This window comes from Gloeophyllum trabeum (genome assembly GCF_000344685.1).
Source record: "Gloeophyllum trabeum ATCC 11539 unplaced genomic scaffold GLOTRscaffold_00010, whole genome shotgun sequence".
Lineage (NCBI taxonomy): Eukaryota > Fungi > Basidiomycota > Agaricomycetes > Gloeophyllales > Gloeophyllaceae > Gloeophyllum > Gloeophyllum trabeum.
Window position 1 is genome coordinate 653,824 of NW_006920419.1, and position 22,189 is coordinate 676,012.

Below are 22,189 nucleotides of genomic sequence, written 5' to 3' on the forward strand. Positions count from 1 at the left end.
CAAAATCAATATGGCAGGAAAATTAAGGAGTGGATGTCCGATGCAGGGGGAGAGTACAAATCTGATGCATTCATCGAGATGCTCAGAGATGAGGGCATAAAAATCCGACAGAGCGCACCTTATGCGCACCAACAGAATGGTCAGCTGAGCGCTTTATTCGGACTATAATGGACAAAGCGCAGTCAATGCGGCTAGAGTCCTGCTCACCTCCATCTTGGTGGGAATTTGCGGTAGACCATGCCGTTCACATCTACAACCGGACCCCTTTGAAGCGCCATCAATGGCAGACTCCTTATGAGGTCCTGAACAAGGAAGCTCCTGACATCAAGCACTTACGTGTCTTTGGATGCGGAGCATACGTCTACCTGCCAAAGGAAACCAGACCCAATAAGTTATCACCTAAAGCTGAGCTGATGACTTACATTGGTGTCGCTGATGGCGGCCATGGCTTCAAATTCATGCGTGCCAATAATAGTATAGTCACTCAGCCTACTGCGCTGTTTGATGAAGCTATGTTCCCTAAATGCCCTAATACAAAGCGACGGGCAAGCACTAGGCTGCAAAGTGCGCCTAAACCAGCTGACAGTCAACCAGAAAATTCTGATGATGACTGGATCACCGATGATGATGAGCCAGACTCCCATCCTCCTCCTAAATCCCAAAAGGGGCCAGGCCAGGATCGTGACGACGAACCTGCGCAGCCTCAGGCGCGAGAGCCTGAGAACCCACCTTCTCCACCTCCGGGGGATCCTGCACCACAAGATGAGCTGCGGAGACCGGTGAGAGAAAGGAGACCAGGAACTCGCCCGGGTAATATCTATGGTGAATCGCGGAATCCCGTAGAAACCTATCGCGAGATTGAGTCAGACAAGAAGTGGAAGGATTTAGTTGGCGAAAAATCTAAGATGTCTCACATACCTCGCCAGTCCAAGCAGAAGCAACAGGTTCCCGGACCTAGCTCTGCCCCTCCACCTCGCGACCCTCCTGCTCAATCCCCGGGTGCTTCGCATGAGCCAGTCGCTCCTGAATCCTCTGACCAGTGGTCTGAACAAGACGTTGATGAGTTACTTCTGGCACAGCTATGCCGGGAAGGGGGAGTACCATTAATTAATTACCTGCTTCTGAAGGCTATTTCGCCTGAGGCAGATGATCCAGACATGTCCAACGTCAGAGAATGGACGTACCGCGATATCCTTCGCTTACCACCAGAAAAGCAGAAGGAATGGAGAGCTGCTTGCCACGAAGAATTGGATGCACTTCGTCGGCGCAGAGTCTTCGACTTGGTTGACCGCCCTAAAGGGCGTAAAGTCATAAAATGTCGCTGGGTTTTTGACGTCAAATCAGATGGACGTCGCAAAGCGAGATTAGTCGCTAAAGGCTTCTCGCAGGTTGAAGGTATTGACTTCGACCAAATATTCTCACCAGTTGTGCGCTTTGAGACAGTGCGCCTTATGCTCGCGCTAGCAGCGCTTGAGGATTGGCACATATCTGGACTCGATGTGCGCAATGCCTATCTCTATGGCAAACTGGATGAGGAAATTTATATGGAACAACCTGAAGGCTTCGCCGTGAAAGGCCAGGAGCACAAGGTTTGTAGACTGTGCCGTGCACTCTACGGACTTAAGCAAGCGGGGCTTGCCTGGTGGCGCACACTTGCTGAGTCTTTGGAGAAATTAGGCTGCAAACGTCTAACTACCGATGCTGGCATCTTCTTATTTAAGGAGAAGGATGGCCGCATGGTTATTATTGTCGTCTATGTTGACGATGCCTTGTTCTTTGGCAAGGACAAGTCTCTCGTGACAGATGTTAAGTCACGATTCATGAAGAAGTGGGAATGCAGGGACCTTGGCGATGTCAAGGAATTCCTACGCATGCGCATTACAAGGCAAGGCCGAGAGATTCATCTTGATCAGATCGCCTACCTTGATAAAGTGCTGCAGCGTTGTGGCATGCAGGATGCAAAATCTGCGCCAACTCCTCTCCCTGCAGGCTATCAACCTGAGCCTCACAATGGCCCAGTCAATCCTACTCTTCGTAGCCGGTTCCAAACTGTGATCGGTTCCTTGCTTTACATTATGCTTGGAACCCGACCGGACATCAGCTACGCAGTTACCAAGTTAGCGCAATTTGCTGCTAATCCATCCCAAGCCCATTTAGATAAAGTGCTGTATATCTGCCGCTATCTAATTGGGACTCGTAATTACACACTAGCTTTTGATGGTGCTAGTGGACTTGGTAATACTGCATGCACTGATTCGGACTGGGCATCAGACCCCAGTACCAGGAAGTCCCAAACCGGTTACTTCCTTAAATTGGCCAATGGCGTATTCAGTTGGCAGTCGAGAGCACAGAAGACTGTTGCGCTATCCTCCACTGAAGCCGAGTACATGGCGCTCAGTGATTGTAGCCACCAATGTGTATGGGTTAGACAACTCTTCGATGAGTTAGGCTACCAACTCGGTCCAATTCCTATGTGCGGTGACAACCAAGGATCTATATTCCTTGCATCTAATCCTGTCACCGAGCGAAGGTCTAAACATATTGACATTCGCTATCACTATATCAGGGAAGTCATCGAGCAGAAGAAAGTTGAAGTATTCTACATCGATGGCGAGAATAACCCTGCCGACATGTTCACTAAGAACTTGGGACATGTCAAGTTCCTGCGCTTCAGAGCGCAACTCGGACTTAGGTTCTACAAGTAATCTAAGTCAGCCCAACGCTTGCGTGCGCGATTATCCGCGGCACTTAGCGAGGGGGAGTGTTGAACTGGGCGCTGACTTAGCTGCCAGGTTCTACAACGTACCAGAACGTACCGGAACCCTCTGGAACATTCTGGTATATTTCACTATTGCACAAGGGCACGGAGCTCATGTGGGTCAGTGACATCATAGGTGGAGCTCAGTAGGATTATAGATATTCCACGTAGCTTAGTCAGCCTATGGGCCACTGTGTATATAAACCCTGCAGCTCTGCTGCCTAATGACAAGGGTCGTTTATACGAGCTTTACCAGTAGCTACAGCATCCAACCAATACAGGTGAGTTGTGTAGGGTGCACTGTGCATGCTGCTGCCTCCATAACTCTTCATCAAGAATTACTGGATACAGAACGAACAAGAGGAGGAGAACGCTATAGGATGGCTGGCACAAATGTTGTCGCCGAGATCCCCGAGGCTGACTAAGCGGACGGTGGCTGAAGCCTTTCACCAGCGGTCGGCGGGCGATGTAGAGAGAGTCTCGACACCTACCTCGTTGAGCTCACTCAGAACACATATAAACGGGTGCTAAAATGGTTTAAGACTAATGAAAATACCTTTGGTATACTTCTGACGCTCAGAGGGGGTTGTCTATAGCCAATATGCCTCTTCAGCCGGATATTCAGCCTTCGGTACTACTGATAACCATTGCATGAGTATACCACTCAGTCAGGACATTTTTACATTGCTATAAAGTACTCCGAGCGGTAAATCCCAAGGTAATAAGTTGTAAATGGTTGCGTGAAGGCCCGCCGACCGCTGCTGAAAGGCTTCAGCCACCGTCCGCTTAGTCAGCCTCGGGGATCTCGGCGATGACATTTGTGCCAGCCGTCCTATAGCGTTCTCCTCCTCTTGTTCGTTCTGTATCCGGTAATAAATCAAAAATAGATTTGTATTACATAGCACCGCACGTGTGCCCTAGTAAAGGAGGAGCGAGAACGCTAAGGACGGATGGTTTAGGAGCCTGGCCGGAAATCGTGATTCGCGAAATTTTGTTTGTGCCAGCCAAACAAACCTATATGGGGTAGTCGATCACCATAGCGCGGGCTGTTGACTAGTTGGCGCGACGCTTCGACATCCATGTATGAGGGTCGTTCTTGGGGGATTTTGACCTCTGCATGCTCGATATGCTGAAGAAATACAGCTCTGAACGTCATTCAGCCTTGAGACGGGCATTTGTGTCCCAGGAGCGATATAGGCTGACTCGAAGAACCGTCGCACCCTTGGTGACGCGTTACCCTATAAGGTACTGTTTGGCTAGGACAAACAGAAACACGCGAAACGCAGTTTCCGGACTTTTATGCAAAGCACTGTAAGCATTTGTGCTCCACTCATTTCCAGGTATTTCGTCTCCACGAATGCCCAGGATGGTGGTAAGTACTCTATTCATGACATATATTCGTGACCCCGTTTATATCCTCTGCAGTCCTAGCTCAGGCTTGCCTTTCCCTTGAGACGGCAACAGTGACGAAGTGTTTCCGCCGCCTTGGCTGTGAAAAGAAAATGCTCACGCGCTGTTATTATCGGGGTCCGACAAAAACCCCGTTGCCATCAATTCAGGGAGAATTCCCTACTATCATTGAGGGGGTTCTGCAAAAAGTATCGGATTCGGCCTGTCGCACCACACTTGACGGATTTCTATCGGATCTTTCGTATATTGTGTGTAACTTAGTAATGAACGTCCTCATTATTTTTGTGCATTTTTACGCAGCCTGTAGAAGGTGCGAAAGATATGCCGGTCCATGTAGGGGGTTCTGCAAAAGTACGTCACACACGGTCACAGTGGGACCTCGCCGCGAGCGGCGTCACTCTTTTGTCACGATATGGGCTCAGGAGATGTGCAAAGTCACCTCTCTATCTCGACACACTCACTATTTCATCTATCGGGCTGGCATACTATCCTTTAGATGCCCTCTATACTGTATGATACCCCATCCCAGCTTCCGCCGGTTGATTGAGCTCATCACGAGAGATCTAGGACATATTGTTTCTTTCCCATGGCCGAGACGATGTGTTTTCTCTCCCTGTCCTGAATCACAGCAGATATTCTCATTCTGACTGCACAGAGGGTGTATTCTAGTGTATATCTACCTGTCTGAGCTTACTTGATTTTTTTGATTGAGTGTGGAACGAGATATAGGGGGGTGAGGGGGTTCTGCAAAATTTGCAGAACCCCCTCAATGATAGTACCTGCCGCTCACCAGAAAAAGTAGCAGCCATGTGGCAACTCATGCTCCCTCAGATCTTGAAACGATCGCAGGAAACCTGCGAACGTCCGAGGGTCTAAGACCCACTCCCTACGGTGACGGGAATTGCTGCACAAACGATCGATCCGAACGATCAATAATTGAGCACCCCTAGTGGTACCACAGTGTGGGCGCGGTGGCTGGAATCGGCCAATACCGGTAGGTGGGCCAAAACCCCTGCAGAGCAGGGGCACGCTGGCATATGCATGGTAGGACCCGGCATGTCGAAGGTCGAGCTCCAAAAAGAAGCCATGACCAGCCATACTCTTTCGCCCATGGACGAACAACGTATGCCTACCAAAGCTGTCTTACACAGATCACTGTCTATGCAGTATGCAAGCAGTAAGCCATCCAATCGACACAAAACCAAGGATATATACAGCGCGTCCTTAAGACTTCCACTTTCACTGCCTTAGTTCCACCGCGATACTTGAGAGATAAGCACACCTCCCCTGCTGGTCTGCCGGCACCGTCTCCATCAAAGTCCCGTTGCCCTGAATGAGCAGCCGCTGGTACCCCTGCTCGCCCCAGGTGCCCCACTCCGCTGACCCATTGTAGCGATAGGTGTTCGGGTTGAATGTCCGGATGAAACTCGTCCAATACCCCTGCATGACAGGGACCACGCCCGCATTGGTAGTGTTATACGACGCGGGCGGCGTGCCAGTTACGTATTGCGGGCCCCAGATCGCGTTCGTCTCCACGGTGTGCCGCACCCCATACCCCTCGGCAGTCTGCTGGGGATCCTCGACGTTGTAGTGGTAATTCCAGCTATCAGTAACCCCTGCCTGGACTAGAACGCCGGAGATATAGACACCAGGGCAGATATAACGTATCTCGCCGTAGGCGTTACTGCACTGGCGCCAATACTTTCCAGCATTAGGCGCTGCGGGGAAGGTGTCATTCGTGACCGGGTACAGTATGTTGATCTTCGCTAACTGCGCACGGGTAATGTAGGGGAACTGCGCCTGCAGGAAGGTATCCGATTCGCCGATCGTGTTGGTGGTATTGTACACAAAGATAGTTCCTTCGTTGGTGTCGTCGCCGAAGATAGACGGGACTCGAACGAACTTGCCTTGCTCGAACAGACGGTACGTGTAGTCAGGAATAAGATCGCCGTCGATTGTCGGGCCGTACATATACAAAGGGGCGTATTGCGCGCCAGGGAACGGGGTCTGTATGTTTACCGTCTGGAGTTCGGCCACGGTCAGGTTTCTTAGACATGCCAGGGTGTCTTCGGCACCTGCGCAACCCGCCCGCAGAACCAGATTGTTAAACTGCCACTGGCTTTGTTCCACAGTGAACATGGTGGCGAATGACTGCGATTCAGCAGCGGCTGCCTGGAAAAGGCCATCATTGCGTCCTCCATAGGCTGTCAAGTGATATGTCACTGAGGCGGCGCCAGCACTTTCGCCTCCCATCACGACATGGTCAGGATCTCCACCGAACTGCAGGAGGAATGTTAACTTGGCGCATGTATTCTTTCAAACATCGGCATACCCGACTAATATAATTCTGCACCCATTCCATTGCTTTCCTTTGATCTTTGAGACCGTTGTTCAAACTACCTCCTTCGGCAACCTCTTGACTCGCGAGAAATCCAAAGGGTCCAACGCGATAGTTGAAGTTCACGACGACGATATTCATCCCAGACGCCTCGATGAGCCCTGTGCCATTGTAATTTGGATTGGAATTCTCAGCGAAGCCGCCACCTTGGATGAAGAAGTACACGGGCAACTTTGACGAGGCATTGGCAGCGGACGGAGCATATACGTCCAGAAACAGGCAATCTTCCGAAGTCGTGTTAACAGTTGGATCTCCAGGGGTTCTGAGACAGATCAATCCGTGCTATAAGTGCGTGCTTGAGATCAGTAATAGAAAAGACCAATGACATCGTTATGTACCTGGTTTGCTACTTGAACACCTTCCTCAGGTAATGGATCCTGCGGTGCCGCGAAACGCAGTTCTCCCAAAGGCGGAGCGGCGTAGCGGATTCCAAGCCAATCCGTTACACCTCCAGGACGCGCCGTGCCAAAGTACTTCGCGTAATCGACATCGACGAGCGGATCGACGGCTACAACATTGACCGCTGCTACAAGCAAGGGGAACACAAGCGGGGGGAGCATCGCGACGCCGTTCTCGCCCTCAGTCTCACTCTGTCCGCTTTAAAATCGGCGATTTGTCCAAAAATACTTGAGAAGACATGACCATGGGTTTCCGCTGGCCGCGGAATCTCGGTGTGCAGTAATGCAGAATCCTGGCGAGTGAAAGCAGTATAAGACCTTAGCAGAGTATCTGGCTTCCCCGCGGCCTCATGTACGGCGTCCACGGTGCCGATACCGTACTGCAACTGCCTCGTGCAGCATCCGATGACCTAGAGAGGGACGCAGCAACATCACGCACGCCCTTTAGAGCCGTCATCCGATGCAGGACATGGTGGTAAAAGACAAGAGACAAGCCACATCAGGAGAGGCGCGTTAGATTGGCGCCCGGGTTCACGGTACCGATTATCCGTGCTGCCAGATTCTCCCAATAAATTCGCTCGCATCGCCGGCTCGATGTCGCAACTGAATCGAACCGACAATACTCGGGGAACATACGACATTGACAATTCGGAAGGCATCTATAAGACCTAAACATGATACACATGATCATAAACTACAAGGAGAGCCATGGAACAACTACAGGGCCCAGTGGAGAGCATTGCTCGACAACGACGATAGCGAGGACAGTAATTCGATAGCGACGATAGCGATAGACAGCGAAGGGGACATCATGACAAGGCAGGGAAGTCAAGGGAACATTCCTTAATAGACAGGCAGCGACGGAGACGACAAATACTGATTCGATTGATGGAAGATGGAAGGAGACACAGAAATTAGGAACGCTCTAGGCGGTGTTTGTCGCAGACGTGAGGCCGGAATGGGAGGGTAATGATGCACACGGAGTTCAGCACATGCCGGTGAGCCTTTGCGCAAGCGCCTCCACGACATGCGCATCTACTCCGAACTCCCTGGCCAGCGCATCGAATGCGTCACCAGAGGGGCTCGCGCGCCTGGCGGGAGCGGGTAGCCCAGGCGGACCTTGGAGAGCGAGCTGCTCCGAAGAGGTAGCGCTGCCGAAAGAGTTATTGGGGGACAGGGAGGAGAACTGCAAGCCGGAGACGGCCTCCAACATGTCAGCAAGACCTCTGATCTGCTGGGAAGTAAACGCTGAAGACGGCCGAGGTTGAGCAATGAAGCAAAGGCAAGGGATGGATAGGACTAACCTTGACAATCTAACGCGATCTCGCCCAGCTGTTGGAGGAGTTCGACATATTGCTGGTCTTGGTTCTCATTAACACGCGAGACCAGAACTTGGATTGCCGCTGTGAAGTCCCCAAGTCAGATGCATGCCCGAGGCAAGTAGAGCAAGGTTGTAACTCACCAGAAGTGACGTCTAAATACGAGAAATAGCAAGCAGGATAGTCGGTCACCAGGTCAGGTAAAACAAACGTGTTTATTGCAACTCACCATACAAGGTATCCCTCAAACTGCTCGACCAGAACACCCTGCTATCCACGTCCGCAGGGAACTTGGACAAGATGCTGATCAAGGAATGGAACGGTAACGAAGGCACCTTCAGGAAGTGGGACTGAAAGACGGGCGTAAGCAGTCGACGACATAGACAGGTACATCACAGCACTTACATCAGGAGAGCGAATGAGATGCAACAAAGCATTCAGCTCAGACTCCGACATCAAGCCACATCCAAGAGTCGAAATGACAACGTCGTTGGTCAAGCCAGCAAGCGACGGCCTCGAGCCATCGAACGCGCCCTGCCACGACGGGAAGAGGGCCTTCATCAGCTCCTCCTGGTTGCTGCGGGTGACGGTGACGCCACGGGCTCTCTTGCCTTTGCCCAAGACGGCGTTTTGAGCAGTGCGGAGAGCTTTCTTCATGGCGTCCTCATTGACCATCTCGGCATACGCATGGCTCAGCGTCTTGCCCTTGCGGTCGAGTAGAACATGGACGCGCACAACCGGGTGCTTCAGCCAGGCAGTAATAGCAGGGGGCGTGATGTCCTGGTTGGGACAGTTAGAACCTGGAAAGCAGACGAGAACATGGGCGACGTACCCAAGGAACATTGTCGATGCGAAGAACAGGATAATCGCCGGCCCTAGGTACATCCTCGATCGGGGTAGAAGCTCCCTGCAGACGGTCGAAAAAGAGCTCGGCATCGTCGAAACCATTGAGGGGACTATCATCCATCACTTTCGGCGACGGCCTAGAAGTGGGCGCACTCCCAGAGCCAGTGACAGGAACGTTCTTCAGATGGAAGTCGTCGACACTGGTCTTGCAGACGGCACATTGCATATCCTTCTCGCCAACAATATTCAGGGCGCTGGTGAGGCATCCAGAACAGAGCGGATGCCCGCAAGGATCGAGAATGGCCAAAGAACTAGCTTCACGGCCGCAGACCGAGCAGCTCGTGGATTCGATAGGCCAAGGAGCCTCAGCTTCTTGGAAGTCGTTGAAGTGGAACGCCCCTTCGTTGATAGGAGACAGGGAGCGGACATGGAAGGGATCACTGAAAGAAACCGAATGCGAGTGTGAAAAGGGTTGGGCAGGGGAAAAGGTCTGAGGGTATGGCGCATATTCATCTTCGCCTATATCGAACAACTCCACATTGGACTACAGGAACAGTCAGAATTTGTTACTGTATAAAGTGCAATGCGAGACGTACCTGAACCTGACCAAAGGCTGGGCGGCGACGTGGGATTGCTGGATCGGTCATACTTCCCTTCATTTTCAACCGCGTAATGTTTACAGCCTTGGGGGGTGGCGTGTTCAAATCTGCAAGGGTTCGGCGATCCGGTGTCGAAGGGATCTGGGGTGATGCGGGCTGCACGGCAATGTTAGATTGTGACAACGCGCGAGCGCGACGATGGGTTGACAGAAATGCGGGAGGGAGAAGAGCTGTACTTCATGGTTAGCCAGCATGTACATTGGACAATGCACTTGTCTCACCTTTATTACAGGTTCGAATGGAATGGAAGGCGCACATCAGTTTCCCAGGTAACATGAACATACACTGAAGTTCCACTCACCTTGATCGTTTACAAACTGAGCCGGGGGCGCATTCTCGGAGTACTCAGGGTCGCTGGCTATGGAGGAAGAGTCAAAAGGGTCAGTATATGCGATCAACAATGAAAGCGGTGGCGTACCTTCATCATCGGCGTAACGGGATTCTTGGCTGGGCGTGACTCTGATACCGTTTTCTTTTGCACGAGACCTCCAGTTATCGGTAATATCCGCCACGCTGTGCTTATTTTTGCTGTGAGTGTGGACCTCGGGTGACATCGACGAGTTCAGGCGCTTGCCGCCCAGAACGGAAATAGGGGTATCCAACATCGACGCGTCAGAGGACGTGAAAGACCGAAGGCTGAGAGGGGTGTAAGGCGTAGACATCGTGCTGGCTGGAGTGATGGGTGAGGTCAACTGGTGTCGGTGTCCGCGATTGAGGCGCTGTGGGGTGATTGGGGAGAACGCCTGACGATCCGACCTGGTGGAACGCGACACGGGCGCGGGCGTCGTTGGCGCGGACGCGGGCACCATCGGAAAGGAGAACGCATGTTTCGTCGTCGTCGCGGGCATCGTTGTCGAGGGGGTATACGCGCTTGATGGTGGTCGTCGGAAGTAAACGAATGACGCTGTGAAATTACGGCTTTTATCCAACGCGTCGCGCGCGTCACGTGCTGACAGACGCGTCTGATGGCAATGTGAACGTGACGTTATTATGCGGGCATCCAGCCGCGTCTACGAGCGTCCACGTTCTCCTTTGTCTCAAGCCGTAAACAAAGCGTTGTATTCTTTACAGGACGCCGGTATTGCTTGGACGCATATCTTTTGGCGTTACAGCAGTCGTGGACGCTGTGCGCAACCTTCTGTACGCCGTGGCGCCTGTGGCGCAAGAGGAAGCCAGAACCAGCGCCGAGCATAGTGACCGGCTAGAGTGCATCGTGATTTGTTGGTGACGGTGAGGGTTGTGGATCAGCATGGACCAAACGCGTTCGCAGTCTCCGGAGCCTCCAGGCCCCAAACCGATTCGGCGGCTGCACGAATCTCTCATAAACCGCATAGCGGCGGGCGAAGTACGTCTACAGCACGTTCAAGAGGCTGAGAAAGTCTAAAGCGCATAACAATGCTGCTCAGATCATCCACAGACCCGCATCTGCTCTGAAAGAACTGATAGAAAACAGTCTTGATGCAGGCTCGACTTCCATACGCGTCACCGTCAAGGATGGCGGTATGAAATTGCTTCAAATACAAGACAATGGGTCAGGCATCCGTGTAAGCAAATAAGCAAACAACTGAACCCATGGCGAATCGTATTCTAAGGTGCTGCCTCTTCAGAAAACCGACCTCCCGCTTCTCGCGGAAAGATTCGCCACATCCAAGATATCCACTTTCTCAGACTTATCTCAGTTGACAACCTACGGGTTCCGTGGAGAAGCTTTGGCCTCCATTTCGCATGTCGCTCACCTGTCTGTCATAACAAAGACAGAGTCGGACACCTGTGCATGGAAGTAGGCAATTATCGCTATATATGCTCTCAGAATCTTACTTATTCACGATGAAACAACCAGAGCATGCTATGAGGACGGCTCGCTCGTCCCAGTTAAGGCCGGGCTCACTCCAGACCCTAAGCCATGCGCAGGGAACGAAGGCACCACAATCATCGTGAGTGCCCTAACCTTAAGCGACACCATCCACAGCCTGACCGTAGACACTGACCTGGTAAATGTGTAGGTAGAAGATTTATTCTACAACACGCCTACCCGCCTCTCTGCGCTGCGTAGTTCCTCGGAAGAATACGCCCGCATCCTCGATGTCATCACGAAGTATGCTGTCCATAACTCCACGGTATCGTTCACATGTAAGAAGGTACGGAGAACCTGGACAAGTTCTAGGGCCATAGGATGATGTTATCTGTTTATTATAGGGCGGCTCGCCGTCGGCGGACCTATCCACACCCTCTGGCTCGACAACCCAGCAAGCCATCCGACTCCTGTACGGCCACTCCGTCGCTAAAGAGCTGATACACGTTACTGCCTCTTCAAGGAAGTCGAAACATCGCAGGATCAAGTCCCGCGACGAAGACTCGATGGAAGTGGACGAGGACGAAGAGGTCAGCGAGCAAGACGATCCAGAAGCCTGGTCGGCCGAAGCATACGTGACCAGCGCGAGCTATCAGGCGAAGAAGATTGTTCTTCTTTTGTTTATCAACAGTAAGTCTCAGACTTCACAATACCAGCGGCGAGAGCCAGAAACGGATTACATCCGACGTCTAGACCGCCTTGTCGATTCTTCCCGGATCAAGCGCTCCCTGGAAGCAGTCTATAGCAGCATACTCCCCAAGGGCGCGTCGCCGTACATATACCTCAGGTACATCTATCGCTCTGGATAAGCTTGGAAGACTGACATCTAGCCCGGATCGACGTAGTCTACACATCGACCCGCGATCCGTAGACGTCAACGTGCACCCCACCAAACGCGAAGTGCACTTCTTGAACGAAGACATGATCATCGAGGATATTTGCGATGCCATTCAGGAGGCACTCGCCGGTCGAAGCCACTCTCGAGTGTTCGAGTACCAGGTGAGATGCTCCCCGGGTAGCATATATGCATGGTAATGGACGAATGCTTGCAGACTACGCTCACCGGGGGCATCACGGAGCCACCCGCTAAATCCCAGAAGAGTAAAGGGAAGGAGAAGGAGAAGGAGAGAAACATTCCAGACCCTGAAGCGGAAGCGGACCAAGATCCGGCACCGTCCACTGGTATGTGAGCCCGCGGTCTCCTAGGCACAGGAAACTGACCAGTGCACAGAGCTGAAGAAGAAAGTATACTCGCACCACAAAGTCCGCACGTCTACTCAGGATCGGACATTGGACTCCATGTTCCCGGTGGTCAATCCGTCGCAGATCATAACTCCTCCGTCCGGAGGTGAGGGCGACGCCAGCCCGCAGGCCATCAAGCTTCGAGAAATCAAGCAGTCGGAATGCTACCTCACGTCGGTGCAGCACCTCCGCCGAGAAGTCGAAAAAGCCAGACATAAACGTGAGTTTGCTCATTGCTCCTACTCAGATACTACGGGAAGACGGAGGTTTAATGCTGCGACAGACCTGACAGAGATCCTCGACAAGCACATATTTGTTGGCATAGTAGATGTGAAGCGTTGCCTCTCTTTGATACAACACTCTACGAGACTATACCTTCTGAATCATGACGCCTTCGCGTATGTGTGCTATTTGTGCTTACTGTGAATGGATCTGAACCCGATTATCTGTAGTCAGGAGCTGTTTTACCAGCTCGGATTACGACAATTCGGGAATATGAGTAGATTCAAATTGAACCCGCCACCTGCCTTGAAGACGATGATCAAACTGGCGGTCGATGCAGAAGAGGGCACCACGAAGAGTAGGTACTCGAAGGAGCAAATCGTGGAGGTGAGCTAGAAGACCCATATAATCTGCATGTATTAATGATGTAATGCAGATTATCACTAGCACACTGATCGCGAGAAGAGAGATGTTGCAGGAGTACTTCTCTCTGGGTATAAGTGAAAATGGCGCGGTTGAATATCTGCCCCTCTTGCTCCGAGGCTATACTCCCAATCTGGACAAACTGCCGTCCTTCCTGATGCGCCTCGGTCCTCAGGTATGTTGACATGCCCCGATCAGAGGAAGGAACATGACGTGGTACTCCAGGTAGATTGGACTTCCGAAAAAGAATGTTTCGAGACATTCCTAAGGGAACTGGCGCTTTTCTATGTGCCGGGACCCTTAGTCCAGGACTCATCCGATGGTGTTCCGGACGAAGAGAAAGCTGAACGATGGCAGGTCGAGCATGTGCTATTTCCGTCGTTACGGCGATATTTGTGTCCTCCCAAGACTTTGTTGGACCAGGATATCGTGCAAGTCGCAAACCTTCCTGATCTGTACCGAGTCTTCGAGCGATGCTAAATGAGAAATGGTATGCCCCGGCTGGCGTATTATGCATTAATGTACTATACATCTATGCAACTGCTGCAAGAGCGGTGCTAATGATACATATACTGATACAAACTGCAATTAACTTAGAAATCCGCAAGGACAACAGTTTAACAACACATGAAGACAGCAATGCTATTGATAGAATCCGTTGAGAGAATTGCTATGTGAGAGTGAAAGATGATCAAGGGAATCAAATACGAAAGCATCCGATTCGGAGTCACTGCCAGAGTCCTCATCTGAATCTTCGAACCCAGATAAATCATTGATCTCGAAGACATCTGCGAATGGTGTCTGTGGGGCGTCCGTCGCGCTGTCCGTCGACTTGGCCAGGATCGCAGCCACTCGGGCTTCCACCTGCCGGGTGGGCAATGGCACATGGACTTGGCCCCGCTCCTCAGAGTCTCCCTCTTGGAAGAACATACTGAGCTCGTGGAGATTTTGCACGAGGTCACCCAAGTTATCGTCCGGACGATCTATGGTGGCCTCGATTTCGTCGGGATGGAAATCGATTCGCGACGGCCGGGTCGGTACCTTACACGTATCGAAGACAGCAATGACGTTGGCACGACATATTTCTTGTGCAAGGCTAGGTCGAGCCACACACCAACCGGATTCCTCTGGAATACCGAAAATATCAGTAACTTCAACGTGCTGCGGCATCGCCTTCATATTCATGCTCATACGAAGGACGTGCTTCGCCGATGGACCTCCTGAAATCGTCATAGGTTCCTCAAGAACGCTGAGTGCTTCTGGCGCGAGATCAGTCTCCAATAGTCGCAGTAGAGGCATGAGCAGCTCCGACCCTAGACGGTCGACAGGTTGTCGCGTCTCTCTCTGCTGGAAAAGTACCTTAAGTATTTGCAAGGAGTGTATCCGTAGCCACCGTTGGTTATTCAAGGTCAGACTGAGGAGCAGAGTAACGACCTCGGCCCAATGATCTATCCCATAGTGCTCCCTGAGACTTCCGACTGACTGCCGCAAGAAATCCTCGGTGGTACGGAACCGTCTGTTGGCGAAAGAGTCTAGAATTCGACTGATACTTTGCCTTTCCTCTTTTTCAGCTAGGCGCGACAGGTTCCTCGCAAAATGTAGGAGAGACTCGTCGTAGGTCTCCGACGACTTCGCCTGCAGGAGCCACGGAAGTGAGGCTGTGTAGACATCCCTCAGGCGGCCCTCCGATGGGTCAATCAGCTCACCGTCATCTACGGCCACCAGCATCTGCAGTATGGTGAAGGTCAAGTTGGACGTGACAGAAGATCGCAAGCCAGTAAGCAGTGAAGCTTGGAGAGTGGCAAATCCGGACCAATCCCTAGGTCGATGAGACGATATATATGACGTGATCTCTTTGTCATTGAGGTCAATCTGGGTGAGCAGTGATTGAAGCAGAACGAGAGCCTGCTGGAACTCCCGCTCAACCGTTGTGGCAAGGCATGCATATGCAGTCCAGAACAATTGCGGCAAGGATGACCGGTCAAAGTGGTCTGACCCCGATATGGCGCTCAGCGTAAGGATGAGGTCGGCTGAGAAGTTCTGTATGTTCTCATCTTCATCTGAAATTGTGCTGGACAAGCGTCCAAGCAGCAGAGCGAGGTCGGACTTGCTCACGTGCGGCATCAAGGCACGAAATACTTGGAGAGACCGAAAGGCGATAGCTCTGATAGAGCATCCCGTTCCCCATGTCAAGGCAAGTGAACCCCATTTATCCGCAAGGTTCGGATGCAAAGGCTCTAGAATGCTGATGACTTGGGTACATAACGTCTTCATTTTGGGCTGAGATTGTGCAGCAGGTTCGTCGTCCCGCCAGAATATCGATCCCGATTCCTTTTCCAGCTCAACTATCGTAGATCGAAGAGAAGCCCTGTCGGAGTATGCTGAGCGTTCATGTAGCTCGTCGTAACCCGGGATCCATGTACGGAGTAATTGAAACAACATTTGCCTTGTACGCTGTCGAACGAATGGAACGCGGTGATCGATATGCACAAACAGGGCGTGGAGTAACCCCGGTAACTGAGTTTGCTGCTCCCATTGTCGTTCCAGAGCAACGTCTGCCAGGAAGAGCATGGCAAATTGGCCAGCACCGAGAGACAGTCGAGGCTGTTCGGAGAAGAGGGCATCTAAATCGGACCAGAGTTCAAGCTCCTCTGCAGACGGTATTGCGAGCTTGTGCTCGATTGTAGGCAGCATTCGTGCAGGCTCAATGATACCACACAAATCTTCGAATATCTGGCGGCCTACGACACTTTGGGATAAGCAAGCGACCACCTTGCTGGCGCAATCAACATAGACACTGCTTCCCACTTTGTGCGACTGCTCGAGTAAAAACCGGATAGCTGCATGTCCATTGTGTTGATGAGGACTATCCACTAGTCGAGTCCAAAGCATGAGAACTTGCTCTGCGTGGCTAGTGCTGTAGCGGAGGGTGAGGAAAATCAGGTTATACAGAGAAGATCGACCTTCGGTCGTAAGATGGGCCTTGTCATCGGGCAAAAGATCGATATTAGATATCCAGTATTCCAGACTTTGAAGCAGGAGCAGATTGGTCTTCCCCATAACACCGTCCAGAACTCGGGGCATCCATGTCACGAATTGACTAAGCACCTGGCCTGCATACTGGGGATGTTCGCCTGCAAGGACGTCGGAGACGAGGCGATGGGCGTGGAGATAAGTACTCGGCGCTAGGCTGCCTACGGCTGCTTCGAACCTATCCAATGATAATATCCCGGACCATTGTTCATGAGCAACTCCAAGAACGTTGAGGGCCAGACGGCGTATTTCGACAAGATCGTGACAGAGATTCGACAATCCCAGCCATACGATCTGGCTGAAAGAGAAACCATGGGTGGGAACTGCGCATAATACCTCTGCAACGATCTCGAAAAAGCGAGCATTGCTGGTGTCAAGGTCTTTGGAGAGAACGACAGCTCGGCGTAAGGCTTCCTCCATCAGAGTGGCATCATGCGTGGGGTAACCTAGAAGTGTTCGTAGGGCTTTCCTGAAGGGCAATAAGTACAGCGTACGTCGTACATAACATGTACACCTTACTTCGCGTACGCTTGATCAGATGGGTCAAAAGAAGCTAGTATCGAGGTCCATCGATCCAGCGTAGACGCCGCATCTAAAGGCTTGACGGGCTCTTGACCGTGATTATCAGTCGGTGACCCAGAAGAAACCTCTGGAGGAAAGAATGCCTTCGCCTTTATATAAGGAATAATTCAGATGGAAAGTCTGACAGAAGGGGGCGCTTCTACGTACGCATACAGACGCCATTGCACCTATTGCAGCCTTTGAAAGCTTTTTCGTTTCAGTCTGGAATCGTCTTACACCCTCGGCTTGCTTCTGCGGATCATGCACATCTGACGCGGCCCGTTGCATGTAGATCAGCCGTTGTCTCACACCCTCCGATTGTGGCCCTAGTTGACACCAGTCCTCACAGAGTCGATACAGGTGGAGATGCATCCTGTATGGAACAAACCGATCAGAGTCTTTCAAAGTAGACATGCCATCAAACAGTCTCTCGACGGCGCCACAGAAGTAGCGTCGCAGGCGCTGGAGCATGTACTTATCACGCGACTCGGGGCTAGTGAGAAACGCCTGAGTGTGTCGTACGAACTTGAGGATATTGGATAACGCAGGCTGCCTGGCAGCGGCCCGCTGATCGAGAATCAGATGCGCCGTCAAATAGTAGATGCGGGCAACAGCAGCATAGAAACGCTCCTGTCTCCTTGTGCGAGACGGTGCAGGTGGGGTGTTCATCTTGAATCTGTCGTCGTAGAATTGACGTGCTGCCAGGTTATTGAGATCGTCTAGAAGTTGAGTGTAGCCCTCAGAAGGGAAAGAACTGATAGACAGAACCGCGGCGTCGCGGAAGACCGTGTGTTCAGAATCCAGAAAGGGGGCCAGCAGTCTAAAAAGGCCACGAGTAGTTGTTAACCGCTCACGATCGAAGTTAGCCTCTGAGGGCACCCTAGCGTGCTCGCGGTTGACCACGGCGGTACGAGTGTCCGAAGCAGCCGTTTTGCAGATGATGATCATCCACATCCGCCATTGCCTGATGTGATCCATGTTGTCAAAGACAAGCTTCCCGCCTTCCTTCTCGCCTCCAGATTGGTTACGATTAGGCAGACCGGTCTGCGCTCTACTGTTGATCCCCGCTATAGCTGCCATCAAAGGATGGTAACGGCCCGCACCGGCCGCTACGGCCTCACGAAACTTTCCAAGAACCTTGGAAAAAAAATAGGAACTGGAGCCGAGACGAATCAGCGTGGGGTATACCTGCTCCCATACCGCATAGTCTCTGGCATCGGCACTGTCAGCCATTCGCAGAGGAATATCGACTCGTTGTGATCGCCGCCATTGACTCAGTCGATCCAGCTCCTCGTCTCTTTTGATGAGATTATCGTAGCCATCCAGATAAGACTTGCTCGGCAGTTCGCCGTGTAAGAGATGCAGCATGCGGGCGGGACGCGGCTCAGACTGCGAAGATGATGGTTCAGCTAGTATGCGGTCGACCAACAGTCTCAGGGCACGCAGGACCTCAACCCCTGCGCTGCGAATCCGTTGATCAACATGAGTCAACAGGAAGAGAGCACCGGACTCCAATTCGTCTAAAGTTGCAGCCAGATCTTCTCTATCCTGTGGAGCAGAATCGAGAGGTTGCTGTAAAATCCCGTGGATCCAGCCATCAATGAGACTTGTCCAGAGTTTCCGCAACCGTGTACTTTCGATGGTCAGCTTTAATCCAGAGCCCTCTTGAGAAATAGAATGCGCCCCGAAGAGAAACCTAGAGAACCGCGATAGGACCAACAAGGCGTGCTCATCACTCTCCATGAAGCGACGCAGAGCACCAGAAGCAGCTTCCGCAAGGCTAGGCTCAACGTGGACGACGCCCCTTATGAGCATATCCAGTGAGTCATCCACGGTAAGACTCGAGTGCAACAGCCGGGGCCAAGACTCGAAACAAGTCTGGAGGAATCCAATCTGAGGAATATATTGGATCGGATATGCGACAAGGCCCTCCGGAGTTCGTCGTACGGCGTACATGTGCGCCTCTTCGTAGGCTTGTGTCAGACGCGACGCCCCTGACCATTGATCGTCGAGAACCGACATTTGAATGATGGCGTTGGCGCTGACTCCGGCAATGTGTGCAAGGATAGATGAGCACCGTGTGACCAAGTCTTGCACACCAGACTTCTGCAGGACAGACTCAGCAAGAAAACCAGAAGAAGTGGGATAGTCCCCAGAGGTGATAATCGCAGAGAAGTCCGGATTACTGGGCCAGGACGGCGCCCTCTCCTCTCTCTCTACCAGACTGAGGGAGAGCAGGATAGCTTTGACGCTGATAGTGAGCCTCTCCGGTGAAAGGACACTGATCAGGTTGGTCAGAGAGGACCCATTGATCATCTGTTCCTGCATCAGTTCCAAGCAAAATTCCGCTCCCCAATCGAAGTGCCGGGATAGTACGAAATGTACTATATGAATGAAGGGCTCCAGATGGTCGTCATGAGGTGGTAGAGACTGTCGATTGAGTGGGAAGAAGTGCTTCAGCAAAGACTCGAGCTTGGATGTCGCTGTGGAAGTCGGCTCATAACATCGATACAAATATGTCCATATCAGTCGCATTGAGCCATTCATGACGGCTGCGCGGTGAGGTTTGTCCTGCGACGGGTAAGCAATGTAATCGTGTTTTTGAGGGAGGCAGGAGCGAGAGATACCTTAATCTTGGCGAGCCCAGCCTCAAAGCATGACATCCAGTTTCGAAGGAAGTACTCTTGAGGGGCTACACACAGACTGGTGATAGCTAACGGATATGCAACGTGCCAGTAACGCGGCTTGCCCATCATATCCTTCGCTCTCGGATAGACCGCTTCAATGGCTTTTGCCCAGTCAGGATGATTGACCTCGGCTTGAGCTGTCTATCGCGACGTTTTCATTTCGATAGCACAAGTATTGCGCAAGGTACATACCTTGCCGATCGGATGCAGTATCTGCACAAGAGTCTCCGCGAAGGCCGATTTCAGACGAAACCCGTGTGCGTTCGCGAAAGACTTCGAGAGCGACTCGAAGAACTCTGCGCCTTCCTCGAAAGCTTCTGGAGGCCAAACCTGGATGAGACCGAGTCAATCTCGACAGCCTGCATACAACAAATGGGTCACCTTGATTTGTACGTGTCGCAGTCCCCGGATCAGACTTTCATACTTCATGTCGAGGTCCTTCGGCACTTGACCAGCAGCGACTGGTTGCAATTCGTACAAGAACTTGGCCGTGACGCTCTCAAACCTATCCAGCACTTCTGAGAATGCCGTCCACATCGAAACACCGCAAACAGTACCTGACGTTTGCAATGAGGCCTAACAAAGTCGCGTATAGCTCCGCGTTCGTCTTATGGTTCCCGGATTGATTTAGTAGCTTGAGATAGGGCGTCTTGAATTGCTCAAACGTGATATCTTCAAGCTCGTAACCAACGACGTCACTCAGAGCATCCTTGGATATGGACTGCATAACGGCTATGAGGGCGCGACACATGACATATACCGACGCCAAAGATTTGCGCTCTGCCAGGATGAACCTGCTGTCTTGCATCTTCACTCCGCGACCGGCCGAAGGCGATTGAGACAGGTGGGTCCGCATGACTTCCGAACTCATGTCACCGTTCTGGCTTCTCCGCCACCGCATGATAGAATCTATCACAGGCTTTGCATTCTTATGCGCGACTTTGCCCAAGGAATTCAGTAGCTCATCAAATTTCGAATCAGTTCCTGGGCCCATGAAATCTTCCAAGGCTGGATCGTGATCCTAACGACCGCCGAAGACAAATACGGGGTAGGTGTGAGCGAGCTATTATATACTAAACTGAAATAGACGCACCAATGGCTCCTTGAGAAAGGCATCTATCTTAGATTCGGCAGACGCGACGAATCGCATGAAGATTGCGTGAAGCGCGTATTCAGCCGGTGTGCGAGGTTCAATCACGATATTGTCGTCGAATTCCAGTGGTGGTGTCTCCCCGCGCGACGGTTGACTCGAAAACACGTCAGGCATAGGCGGCAAAGGAGGGGGAGACGAAGATCCTCCATGGCCAACGTCGCTCCCGGTATCAGAACTATGGAATATAGACCCGGTATAAGAGTGTTGAGAACGAGCAGACGCATGTCCCTTCGACTTGGCAGTGACTCCACGGTAGTGTCGTCCATCACCACCAGGTGTCGGAGGTCGTGCGGCGGACGGGCTAGCAGTCACGGTAGGTCGCCGCGAAGGGGTTGCATGAGCCAGAGAGGAGTTCGATCGGTTGAAAGGATTCTTCAGCACAGGATAGGCCTCTTTATCGAGAGGGGGCACTGGGGGAGCATCACTAGACTTGCCGCTCTTGAAAGCATTGCGGATCGAAGCAAAGGAGGGCTTCTTCGTGAATGAGGGACCACTAGTCGTCGTATTTGTCGTAGTAATGGAAGCTGAGGCGGAATGACCGAACGCGGCGGTCGTCTTGCCAGTCGTCGTATGCCGCGTAGAGAAAGACTGGGAAGAGTCCTCAGACGCCACAGAGTCGTTACGGGAGTGAAAATAGCTCTTCTCCGCTCGTTCAGGAAGAGCCAAAGGGGTCATGGCAGTCGGTGACTCTTGCCCCGAGCCCATCCCGCCATATCCAAAGCCACTGCCACCGGGAGTCCGCCCAAAAGGTATTGGTGTAGAGTAGAGCGCATCATCGTCCAGGTCTTAATATTCGTGAGTACGATCCTCCTTTACAAAGATTAACATACGCACCTGGGATAGTGATCTGAACATCTTCGAAACTCATACTCTAGCCCAGTGTCCCACGAGCAACAAGAATGTAAAAGCAAGCGGTCAGACAAAATCAAAGCAGAGTCAAAGATAAATTCGTGAAAAGAAACCAGTTCTCTTGAAGCTAGGGAATAGGCGGATTGGACGGAAGGGATGAGGAGGAGGAGGAGGAGTGTGACGTGACTTCATACGATCGCAGGCGTCACTCTACTCTGCACTCCGAGGCTCACCGCTATCGACAACGACGACGACGACGACGACGACCGCATGCAAAATTGACGACGACCGCATGCAAAATTGACGACGGTTAAATTCTGCCGTACGCTTGATATGCTCTATGGAGACCGGATGGATTATTGGGCCACCGACCATGACT

At 52.0% G+C, this 22,189-nt stretch overlaps 4 protein-coding genes across 4 annotated transcripts; 1 reads left to right on the forward strand and 3 right to left on the reverse strand.

Annotated features, from left to right (window-relative positions):
• Nucleotides 1-5,407: 5,407 nt before the first annotated feature.
• On the reverse strand, nucleotides 5,408-7,126 carry GLOTRDRAFT_78585 (triacylglycerol lipase; the record flags this gene model as incomplete). The annotated part of the gene is made up of 3 exons (XM_007869701.1): nucleotides 5,408-6,448; nucleotides 6,501-6,848; nucleotides 6,905-7,126. 3 exons carry the CDS (start codon nucleotides 7,124-7,126, stop codon nucleotides 5,408-5,410), a joined length of 1,611 nt encoding a protein of 536 aa, XP_007867892.1.
• Nucleotides 7,127-7,589: 463 nt separating this feature from the next.
• Nucleotides 7,590-10,672, reverse strand: GLOTRDRAFT_139764 (uncharacterized protein). The gene is made up of 9 exons (XM_007869702.1): nucleotides 10,207-10,672; nucleotides 10,090-10,146; nucleotides 9,726-9,958; nucleotides 9,116-9,673; nucleotides 8,689-9,063; nucleotides 8,513-8,633; nucleotides 8,427-8,438; nucleotides 8,269-8,367; nucleotides 7,590-8,212 (listed from the first exon to the last, which is right to left on the reverse strand). Exons 1-9 carry the CDS (start codon nucleotides 10,634-10,636, stop codon nucleotides 7,950-7,952), a joined length of 2,148 nt encoding a protein of 715 aa, XP_007867893.1. The 5' UTR covers nucleotides 10,637-10,672; the 3' UTR covers nucleotides 7,590-7,949.
• Nucleotides 10,673-11,037: 365 nt separating this feature from the next.
• GLOTRDRAFT_78588 (DNA mismatch repair protein MutL) lies at nucleotides 11,038-14,794 on the forward strand (the record flags this gene model as incomplete). The annotated part of the gene is made up of 15 exons (XM_007869703.1): nucleotides 11,038-11,133; nucleotides 11,195-11,332; nucleotides 11,396-11,568; nucleotides 11,629-11,722; nucleotides 11,792-11,926; nucleotides 11,985-12,086; nucleotides 12,171-12,270; nucleotides 12,334-12,427; nucleotides 12,486-12,655; nucleotides 12,770-12,837; nucleotides 12,874-13,102; nucleotides 13,166-13,284; nucleotides 13,339-13,491; nucleotides 13,541-13,702; nucleotides 13,753-14,794. 15 exons carry the CDS (start codon nucleotides 11,038-11,040, stop codon nucleotides 14,005-14,007), a joined length of 2,088 nt encoding a protein of 695 aa, XP_007867894.1. The 3' UTR covers nucleotides 14,008-14,794.
• On the reverse strand, nucleotides 14,170-21,829 carry GLOTRDRAFT_139766 (uncharacterized protein; the record flags this gene model as incomplete). Its single annotated transcript, XM_007869704.1, has 9 exons — nucleotides 14,170-17,029; nucleotides 17,080-17,231; nucleotides 17,290-19,692; nucleotides 19,749-19,949; nucleotides 20,001-20,138; nucleotides 20,190-20,313; nucleotides 20,366-20,829; nucleotides 20,902-21,746; nucleotides 21,796-21,829. 9 exons carry the CDS (start codon nucleotides 21,827-21,829, stop codon nucleotides 14,170-14,172), a joined length of 7,221 nt encoding a protein of 2,406 aa, XP_007867895.1.
• Between the last annotated feature and the right edge of the window lie 360 nt (nucleotides 21,830-22,189).

Coding starts and splice junctions, on each gene's coding strand:
- GLOTRDRAFT_139764 (XM_007869702.1), bottom strand. CDS start 10,636: ATGCCCGCGACGACGACGAAACATGCGTTCTCCTTTCCGATGGTGCCC. Junction 10,147..10,206: donor CCGTTACGCCGATGATGAAG/GTACGCCACCGC, acceptor CTTCCTCCATAG/CCAGCGACCCTGAGTACTCC. Junction 9,959..10,089: donor TCAGTTTGTAAACGATCAAG/GTGAGTGGAACT, acceptor CATGAAGTACAG/CTCTTCTCCCTCCCGCATTT.